At 38.1% G+C, this 10,963-nt stretch overlaps 1 protein-coding gene across 4 annotated transcripts in view; it reads left to right on the top strand.

The window, feature by feature from the left end:
- CUNH18orf54 (chromosome unknown C18orf54 homolog) overlaps positions 1–10,963 on the top strand; it is a 28,639-nt gene that overhangs the window by 655 nt on the left and 17,021 nt on the right. The window contains exons 2-6 of one of the 4 annotated variants that reach the window (XM_031365988.1): positions 172–524; positions 2,445–2,760; positions 3,691–4,458; positions 4,763–4,913; positions 8,296–8,404. In XM_031365988.1, coding sequence (XP_031221848.1) covers positions 522–524; positions 2,445–2,760; positions 3,691–4,458; positions 4,763–4,913; positions 8,296–8,404 — 1,347 coding nt within the window. In that variant the 5' untranslated portion in view covers positions 172–521. Of the gene's footprint in view, positions 1–32; positions 525–2,444; positions 2,761–3,690; positions 4,459–4,745; positions 4,914–8,295; positions 8,405–10,963 lie in introns of those variants that run through there. The other 3 variants (XM_031365986.1, XM_031365989.1, XM_031365987.1) reach the window with 3 other exon arrangements.

Below are 10,963 nucleotides of genomic sequence, written 5' to 3'. Positions count from 1 at the left end.
TGGAAGAAGAGTAGGGGCGTCGCGGGGTGCGGTGACCCGAGGGGTCCCGACGGAGCTCGCGGGTGCAGGGGGCTTGAGGTTCGGGGGCCGTTGTCAACTCAGCATCCGCTGCGGCCCCGGGTGCTCACGAGGGATGAAGGTCCTCACCCAGGGCCTCGTCCGTGTCCGCAGGCAAAGGGACGCTGCCACCCCGGAGCCAGCCCGGCAGCCACACTCGGGGCACTCGGATGACCCAACTCTTTGCAGCCCAAGGCCTGCCAAAATCAAGTGTTCCAGACCGGTCGACGCTCCCCCTTGCAGGATCAAAACCAGAGCAGCTGGTTTCCAAGAGTGGTGCTCCACTTCCAGAGCGTTCATCTCTCTGGCACTCTTTTGACACGGTCGTCTGCGTTTTGAATCGAGGTCTTTGAAATTTCTTGCCCTAACTTTTTTTTTTTTTAATCGTTCACCGCGATGGATTTAATTCGGGAGATTGAAACCAGCGCTTGCGAAGGGAATGGTAAGGTATTTACTTAAAGGGAATGGTAAGATATTTATTTAAATATATGTAATTGGGAACCGGCCCGTGACCGACCTGGGTGGGAGGGTGTCATAAACAGTTAAAATATTTGTTGATTGTTAGAAGCAGAGCTGTAGGTGTTCAGGGGTTTCTTAAACTATTTTACTTCTGTCTGGACTGGAAACTTTCCGTGAGAATTGCAGGTTTTCTCTCTTGTCATGTAAATGGAGATAACTCTCAGCCGCTCTCTTAAGAACTAAATCTCTAAGAACCAACAGCTCTCCCATTCGAAGACGCTGCCTGTTCTTAAGGTTTTGTGAAGTAAAATTGGCATCCTGATTTGTGACAAACATCCAAGAGGATTTAGTTGAGCTAATTTAAAGATTTCTAAGAAGGATACAGAAAGCATAAAATTGACTTTGTCCAGTTATTCTTGAGAGAAAAACAAACAGCAGAGCCTTCAGGAATGGAGAAGAGCTTTGTCTTACATCCTGCTGTCACTACCCAATGCGACCTTCTCCCTTAGGCTCAGAGCGCTAGGATAGGCTGGAACTACTACAGCTCTGTCCCCTTAATTAGAACATCTGTTATATTTTAAAGTCAAATTTGACGTTGCTAATACCACATCAAACAAGAAATTTACAAAATTACAGCTAGAATTGACATTGCAACATTGTAGCGAGCATCACAACCTATGTGTGAAGGTTTTTAGTACAGAGAATCCTTCAATTCTCAATGACTATTATGTCCTGAATTAATACATGTCTATCCCACTATTTCTTGTTTAAAAAAGTAGATATTACTACTGTGCTAAAAGCTCTCTCAATTTTACTAGGAAAACATAAAGCTGATTATATTGAATGAATTTCCAAACCAGTTAAGCTTTCTTAAGAAGATTAAACATTTTAAGAATTAAAAAGAATTAAAACTACAGGAGCCAGAGAAACACAGTGGTTAAGAGCACTGGCTGCTTTTTCAGAGGACCCAGGTTCAATTCCTGGCACCCACATGTTGACTCATAATTGTCTGTAACAGCAGTTCCATGAAATATGCATCCCTTTTCTGACCTCCCTGGGAGACAGGCATACATAAAATACATAGACATGATGTAGGTTCAATACCCATATGCATAAGATTTAAAAAAAAATAAAATGTACTGGGGATATGAAAAATGAAGGTGAGGCGATTCTTAACATTTTTTATAAAAGGCTTATAGCTGCTGGGTGGTGGTGGTGCACGCCTATAATCCCAGCACTTGGGAGGCAGAGGCAGGTGGATTTCTGAGTTCGAGGCCAGCCTGGTCTACAGAGTAAGTTCCAGGACAGCCAGGGCTGTACAGAGAAACCCTGTCTTGGAAAAACAAAAACAAAAAAAACAAAAACAAAAAACAAACAAAAAAGGCTTACAGCTAACCCATTCTGAAATAAAAACTTTAGCTTAATTTTTTTGTAAATATTATTTTGTTTTATAAAGTTATTTTTTGCTAAAGTTTCATATTGATCTTATTTCTAATGCTTTAAAGGGTTAAAAATTGATTGCCAGCTGTCTGTAATGCATGGCAATAGACTTATAAAACTCAAAAATAGAACCTATTAGAAAATGTTAGGTATTGTGATGTCATAAAATATATCATCATAATAAAGACTGTCTATAGTAGTTTTTGGGACTTTAAAAAAAAGTACCATTTCCTTGGTATTCCATGTATATTGGCAGATAATTTTTATCTGTATATTTCCAAGCCCATAGTAGGTTCTCAATTTTTTTCCTAAATCATTCATGAAATGACTAACAGTAAAGATAATAGGAAACTTTCAGTGTTCACATAGGATTATCTATTATCAATAAGTAACTTTAATCCTGAAAAACTTTGTTTATGTATTTAATAATTTTTATTGCCTATCATCACCACTCATTGGCACTGTCCCACTTTGTTTCTATATTGTAGTATTTAACGGAAGTAATTCCTTTTGAGAAAGCCATGGAAAAATTGGACACAAAGCACAGAGTTTGTTCTCGAGATTCTTCGGTAACGTCTCTCCTGGCAAGCTGCAGCCTCAGGGGCTCCAGTTCGTCCAGCTCTGACAGCTCGTTTCTGTATAAGGACCAACTGTACAGCTCTGCTTCTGAGGCTCTGCAGGCCTATATTGAGGATTTCGAACTAAGCAGAGAACATCCTGCTGCAGGCACTGTCAAAGTAAACATTGATGGTGAGGTCGGTAATGTGCCACAATTTTCCAGCTACGTGCCTACACCACACAGTGGTACGCTTTATTCTTTGTGCTTGCTTGAACTCTGATGTCCAGTGATTTAACATATTTGAGAGAGATGCCTTAGAAAGTTCGACCTTTTTGTTATTTTGAAAAAAAAAAAACTTATATTCCTGAAGTCTTGATTTGTAAAATGGATTGTCTGCTTGTCATAATCTCAGGAGGTTTTTGCTCAGATCTTTTGTCCTTGGAGAGAACCCAGGTAAATAGAATTAACAGTAGAAAGGGGCTGATCCTAAACTCTGCAGCCATTTTTCTGTGGCATGATAGAAAGAGTATTGATGCTGTAGTCTTAACAAGCTATTACATAATCCTGATCTTTCTGAGTTTATATTTGCTCAATTTCAGCTGGTCAAGTAGGAATATTATTTTTTATCATCTGTATTCTATGGAATAATAGTCATAATATACTAAGAATTTGTCCTTAATAAAGCCTTCATGAAGACAGGTCTGGAAAAATGAATTCATAAATTCTACTGAGCACTAGCAGAAGAGTGTAGCATGGGAAGAGTATGGGTGATTGATTTGTGAAGAGAACTAGATAGCATTCTCTGAGGCTATGCCATTGCAGGGTTGGTAGCAGAGAAAGCAAATTGTCTTTCTATCCACTTTGAGTATACTATTCTCTGCTGCTTATATGATTGTATTAATGTAAAAGGTATATCTGGGTGGAGAAAGTTGAAGAAACAGTAACACAGTAACAGGAACACACAGATTTAGCTGATTGATGGCTACATATAGAAATTAAATACTGGAGAGGTATGAAAAAGCACGTGTTATATTTACCAGTTTATATGTTTAAGATTTGTATTCAAAACTAATGGTAAAGGGGAAGCACCAAAACGATTCCTAAATTTTTAATTCTCATGACTGTTGACTATTGTATATGATAAAAAACAAACAGAACTATGTTTTGTTTTTCAGCTTTTGAAAATCTTGATCACAAACAGCACTTTAATCCCTTGTACTATAGAAGAGAGGCTATTCGTGACATGGACTCCATTAGCCTAACAACTGATGACTTGTTAAGACTTCCAGCGGACGGGTGCTTTTCCTTCACTGATGTTACACCTCATCACCGACAAAACAAGAAAACCAAGAAATACATTGGAAGGCAGGATTCGTCGGACATTAAACATTGTCCAAGTTCTTATGTAGAAACTACTCCTAAGAGCAGGGATGATATAGTTCCTCCTTATGTGTACACAAAGATAAATGGAAAGAAATGTGGCAGGCCCAGAACCCCAAAACCTATTAATAGAAAAAATAAATATGTTTCAGAATCATCTTTATCTATTCCTAAAGAATCATCTTTCAAGGACAGTTCAGAGCACGGTCTTGAAAAGAACTATCCCAGATGGCTCACTAGCCAGAAATGTGACCTTAGCGTCTCTGGGGTAACTAGTATCCCTGATTTTAAGTATCCAATTTGGCTCCACAATGAAGACTTGCTACCTGATGCAGATACTTCAAGGGTTTATAAATTATTTAATGAAGATGAATATTGCCCTACACATAGTTACCAAACACAAAGAGCTAGTCAGCTTTTAAGTAAAGTAGATTGTTTTGAATACTCTTTTAAACCTTCAAACTTTACAGATTCCTTCAGTGAGTATAAAGGATTAGGTAATGACTTTAAATGTCAGTGTGACAACCCACTTCTCCCAGGACAATCCCAAAAGCCATTCTGTGGTAATATTTTGTTTTTAGTTTTTTATTTTAAAGCAAATGATGTGTTAAAATGTCACATACTCTGTAGAAGTTTTATGATGTAATAACACTTTTAGAATACATATGATCTTTAGTATTTTAAAGCTATTAAAGTCTTTATCTCTGTTTTCCTTGCTTAAATTACCACACAGTCCTAATTTGATGTTATCGACATGTACATTCCCAATGTTTTACTTCCTGTTGACTGTGAGATATTTTCTATTTTTTTTCTTAAAGAGTGTGAGATATTTCTATTTTTTTTCTTAAAGAGTGTTTTTAAAATTAGGTGACAAAATTGAATTGCTTATCCTGAAGGCTAAGAAGAATCTCAAACAATCCACTGAAGACTTACCAAAGCCTGTGGAAAAGGATGGCAGTCCTTGCTCCTTAGATAAACTTGAAGCAGAACGAACATGGGAGAATGTCCCTGTCACTTTGTAAGTAAGTCATACTGTTTAGTGTGCCAAAAGAAAAAGTATTCTGTCAACATTGGATGTACTTTCCGCATATCTTAATCATTAATAGTGGTATGGTCTAGCTTTCATATTGCTTAAGATGCAGTTTTCAAGTTACTATAAGATGATACAATGTTTCATGTGCTTCCATAAAATACATGCTGCATGTTCATTTTGCTTTGGTGCTAAGTTATCTGTAATGAATATATGTGAAACTATATGCATATATATAAAATGGAACTTGCATAAACATTTATTTTGCAAATGGAATAGTGCTATTGAATTCCTTACTTTTTAAATGGTGCTTACCCAACTCCTGTTATTCATGTCTTGTTTACATTTTGATTTTCTCTTTACTGCTTTCCTGAGGTGGCAGTACATTTTGAGATGTTGTCTGGTGTAGTTCCTAGGGTTCTTTTCACTTATATACTCAACCTTCCTATGGTATTGTTTCTCAGAATAATTCAAAAAGTGCCTATTCACCTTAGATGAGTATTGTACTGACTGGAGCTTACATAAAAAGAGGTTTTTATCATTATTGATACCGCACTGGCACTTAGCAGAAATGCAGTTTTGGTAAGTGGCATCTATGCCTCAGGCTGTAATAGTTGATTATATTTCATGATTCCTGTATCATGGTTTCTTTCTTGAGACAGTGTCATGCTCTGTAGCCTAGGCTGGCCTTCTACTCTCAGTCCTCCTGTGTCAGCCTATCAGGTAGTGGATTCCTTTGCTTGTTTCTCAGTAGGATACTTTGAATGCCAACACTGACTGTCATCCCCACTTCTGACTTTCTTGCTTTGATAGCTATGTAAGTTCTCTAAATTTTAAAGACAGAAATAATAGTTACATAGAGTTGTTGAGAGGATTCGATTTGAAAATGGAAGTACTGAGGCTAGTTTGTGAATGGGGCAAATTGTCTGTGAATCCTGTAGTGTTGGTGATTGCTCATAAAACTTGATTTTCTTGTTTTAGTTTTATTTCCCATGCTACTTCAATATGTTTTTAAAAATGATTTATAACTAGCTCATTTATTTAATGCCCTTTTAAAAATATTTTTATTTCCTAACCAGCTAGTCTTTGCGTGAGTAAAAGAATAACTGCAATACTTGCTTTACAGTCGTGACCAAATGAGAAGACAAGCTTTGTGGGACTGAGGCAGAGCGCGCCTTCCAATGCAATTACTGCATATGCTTGCAATTAGACTATAAGACTTGCATTTTAGATGAGTAATAGCAATGATTGGACCCAGTAACTCGGACCTAACACTTCCTTTTTGGGGCATCAACTCATAAGTATTGTGCTTGTAGAAAAAGAAAAGATGCTTTGCTGAGAAGAGTAAATAGATCTTAGCTGATACTGGCAAGGCATTGCAGGATCAAACAGAATAAAATAGGAGGCCATAAAGTTAGTGACGGAAAGGAGGAATGGCAATGCTGAGCAGCTGCCTCCATGGCTAACGGGCTTGCACGCTGTGGTGGTGTGCTCCTAAAATCCCAGTGCTTGGGAAGGGAGACACAAGAGAACCTCTGTTTTTTTTTTTTTTTTTTTTTTTTTTTTAGCAAATTAGTCTTGCTAAATTGGAAAGCCAAAGTTCAGTGAAACTTTCAGAAATTAGGTAACAATAGAGGAAGACACGTGACATTGACTGTGGCCCAGACATGTACATATCACCACCACACACGCCACACACACATGCCATGCACAAACATGCCCCCCACATATACCACACGCACACCTCCTCCATACAAACATACACGTGCCATACACACTTCACACATGCCCCCCAGATATACATGCATACAACACACACACATACACACACACACACACACACTAAAATGTAGCACTTAAGAAAAGTCAAGAAGACATTCTTTAAACAAGTTTTTGTTGTGAAAATGTTAAAAATAAAAATAGGCTAGGGTAATGAGCATGTTTGGCCTGCATCTGTCTGCAGCATGGCTATAGAAAAGCATATTGTTGAGTTGGGAGGGAAAAGACTATGTAGACTAAGAAATAGCTCATGGCAAGTAAGAAGTAAAATATGTCAACTAACAAGTGCTTCTTGAAATAATTAGCATGCAATGTTTAAGTGTTTTATAAAGTTTACTAGATATTGTGCTTTTAAGTTATATGTTATAAATGATATGTAAAGAACTAGGATAATTTCATTTTTGTGATAAATGCAGTTTAATTCAGAAAATTCTTATTTTTTGACATGAGTATTTCTTACTAAGAATATAAGGGAAGAAGTAATTATTGAATGACTACTAATTATGTAAGGTGTATAGAGAATTATTTTATAATATCTCTGAAATAAGAACAATAAATGTAGATTCTCAGGGTTAGGTAGATAAATTACTGAAGGTTATATAGAGTTGGGACTGGGATCAGAATTTTCATTTTGGAGTTCAGATTTTAAAAATTAAATGTTTCCTCAGTTTTCCACCATTAATAATAGTTCTGAGATGGGTTTGTCCTGTTGTCTCGTGGGAGAACATGAAACTACTACTTAAGTAAAGTCTCTTGAGTTTTAAGCTTTCTGTTACCATTAGATAAATAATTTGTTTGGTATGTATGCATGGCACGGAGGAATTAACCCAGAGTCCCCTGCGTGCTTGGCTGGGACTCTACTACTGAGCTACACTCCCAGCTTTCACTGTATTTATTTGGGAGAAGATACTATGTCAAACAAAAGAACTTTTGAAGTTATTCCATGGTTAGGGGATCCAGTTGAAGAATAATAGTTTACTTTATATAAGTATTGTCTTTAAAGCTGAAGTTATTCCATAATTGGGGGATCCAGTCGAGGAATAGAAGTTTACTTTATATAAGTATTGTCTTTAACGCTGGAGTTATTCCATAATTGGGGGATCCAGTCAAGGAATAATGGTTTACTTTATGTAAGTATTGTCTTTAAAGCTGGAAAGGACAAGCAAAGGATACAGAAGGGCTGAATTGTGGTATCAGTTTAGGGACAAGGTGGAGGACTTAATATACAGCTTTAATATGAGTTATATCCATGACATTTATTGTTTGGTCACTACTAAAATATTTTGAAGTACGCACCTGTGAAATACATGTGTGTGTATGCACGTGTGGGTTGTGTGTACATGGGTTGTGCGTGTGTGTTTTTGCAGTGTTGAGGAAACCAGAAGAGATGGTTGTATCTCCTGGAGCTGGAGTTGCAAGTGGCTATGAGCTACAAGATGTGGATGCTGGAGAAGGATGGGGTTCTGTGCAATAGCACAAGTACTCTTGCCTAAGCTAGCTCTCCAGCCTCTCTTGTTTTTAAGGGAACACTTTTGAATTATAGAATGCCTACTTTTAAAATTACTGTTTGTATCCTTTAAATCCTGTGTAGCAAATCTCCTGTCCCTGTTAAAGCTGATGACAGTCCTCAACGAAGTTCCAGGACGCAATGTGTTAATGATAATAAGTTCCTTGAGGAGTTTTTAAATGATGATAATCAGGTGAGTAAAGTTAATGTTTATATTAAAAGAAAGTCTGTAGTTAAATTATGCATACGTATTCTCTTACTTAATAGTCTAAAACAACAAGAAGTTCTCAAATTAAATTTTCCCCAATATATCCACCAAATTTCAACTACTTTCAGGATATTTAGTATTTATTTATTTATTTATTTATTTATTGTTTTTTTTAAAGACAGGGTTTCTCTGTGTAACTCTGGCTGCCCTGGAACTCACTCTGTAGACCAGGCTGGTCTTGAACTCAGAAATCCTCCTGTCTTTGCCTCCCAAGTGCTGGGATTAATGGTGTGCACCACCACTGCTCAGAATTTAGTATTTTAAAGTACAAGAATTTAGTATTTTGAGGACTTTAGTATTGTAAAGTATAAGAAACTGGAGTTGATTTATACATGTAGCTTGAATTGTCATTATTTTTTTTTCTGGAAAACGTAAAGGAGACCATTGTGGGGGAAATGATCTTTCTTTGTAGGTCAGTTGATCATTGAGGCTTGTGTTTCTCCAGTAGTAATATATATCATAATTTAAATTATTACCCTATGTTGCAAAGTCAGTTTATATGTCTTACAAGTATAAATTATATACATGCATTGAAGAAATGATATATGATTTAAGCTAAAAGTACAAGTATGCCTGATATGTTCAAGGATTATCAGACTGACTTAGATTAGCTCTGTCAGAGGAAGCAAACAGTAGAATGGTAAGAAGGTGGCAACATGGCCAGGAGATCTGCGAAGCAGAAAATGCCATGTGAGGAGCACATTAGGAGACCCTAGAGAAGGAGCAGTGATGTCATTTGGGAGATTGCTGCAGTCTCCAGAATAGTGGAGCAGTGAATTTGGTTAGGATAGGCACATCGGAGGTGCTCAGCAATTGTCAGACGTGAGATGTGCCCAAGATGTTTTAGCCAAGTAGCTAGGGGATGGCATTAGTAAAGGAACATTGGGAGAGGAACACATTTTAGGAGAAATTTTAAGGTCTGGCATAGGGCCTAGATAGGACTCACTGTCCGTACTCTGCCTCTCTACTCTTGTTTTATCTTTCTTTTGCCGTAGAGATGCTCATGTAATCCCATTTATCTTGGACTTGCATCCAGTTCTGTCTTTCTACATGCATGGCCTTTCCATTTAAACTTGAGACTCATGAGTCTAACTCTTTGTTCTGGTGAAATGTTTCAATTTCAAGGAAACCTCCATCCTTCAGCAAAAACAGTGAGAAGAGAGGACACACCATTATAACATCAACAATATTAAGCCATCAGAGATAGAGAAATAGAGAATAGATTGACTGAAGCCCATTAGTATGTCACCAGTAACCACAGTATGTAGAATGGGCTAGCAGGTCAAAAATTACTCATAGATAAGTATAGAGGCAGCAGAAGAGTGGTGTTGGGGATGTCGAAGAGAGGTAAAACAAAGGCAGGAAAAAGAAGGGGTGTGCTGAGGGGGGTTGTAGAAGGAAAGAGAAAAGACCCAGAAACTAACAAATAATAAAATGGAAGAAAAATGAAAATAATTTCCAAATAACAAAAAATTCATAAGTAAAATTAGACAAAACAAAAACTTTAAAGGCTATTCTTAAATAAGACAAAGTTGAGGGACTCGGGTGAGATTTGCCATTCTCTCTCCAGTGACTTTCTAAGGCGGGACCAGCCGTGAGGCACAGGCCTCATAAGTGGCAGAGCAACCAGGACAGGATCCTCTCAACCTCCTAGGAGTGACAGTGGTGGATCTGCAGCCCTCTCTGCCCCTTTCCTGCAAGCAGAGAGCCTGCCTTTAGGGAGTGCTCTAACCCTAGGACTCAGGTGAAATCCGCCATTTTCTCTCTGGTGACTTTCTAAGGCAGGATCAGCCAGGAGGCACACAGGCCTTACAAGTGGCAGAGCAGCCAGGACAGGATCCTCTCAACCTCCTTCTACACCTAGGAGTGACAACAGATCCACAGCTCTCTCTGCACCTTTCCTGCAAGTGGAGATCCTGACCCCAGGACTCAAGATGAACAACTAATCCACAGTCATCTGCACCTGGGTTTTACTGGAGGAGAGCTGATCTCCCAGAAGTGCTGACACAGGCTTACAGACCCACAGGAGGAACAAGCTCTAGTCAGAGACAGCAAGAACATCTAACACCAGAGATCAACAGATGGCGAAAGGCAAACACAAGAATCTTACCAACAGAAACTAAGACTACTTGGCTTCATCAGAACCTAGTACTCCCACCACAGCAAGTCCTGGATATCCCAAAACACTGGAAAAGCAATATTTGGATCTAAAATCATATTTCACGATGCTGCTAGAGGAATTTAAGAAGAACATGAATAACTCCCTTAAAGAAATACAGGAGAACACAGGTAAAGAGGTACAAGCCCTTAAAGAGGAAACAAACAAACAAACAAATCCCTTAAAGAATTACAGGAGATCACAAGTAAACAAGGAGAAGCCCTTAAAGAGGAAACACAAAAATCCATTAAGGAATTGCAGGAAAGCACAAACAAACAGGTGAAGGAATTGAGCAAAACCATCCAGGACCTAAAAATGGAAGTAGA

Source organism: Mastomys coucha, unplaced genomic scaffold (assembly GCF_008632895.1).
Source record: "Mastomys coucha isolate ucsf_1 unplaced genomic scaffold, UCSF_Mcou_1 pScaffold13, whole genome shotgun sequence".
Classification (NCBI taxonomy): Eukaryota; Metazoa; Chordata; class Mammalia; order Rodentia; family Muridae; genus Mastomys; species Mastomys coucha.
The sequence above is the reverse complement of the archived record's forward strand: the minus strand, read 5'-3'. Positions and strand labels throughout refer to the sequence as shown.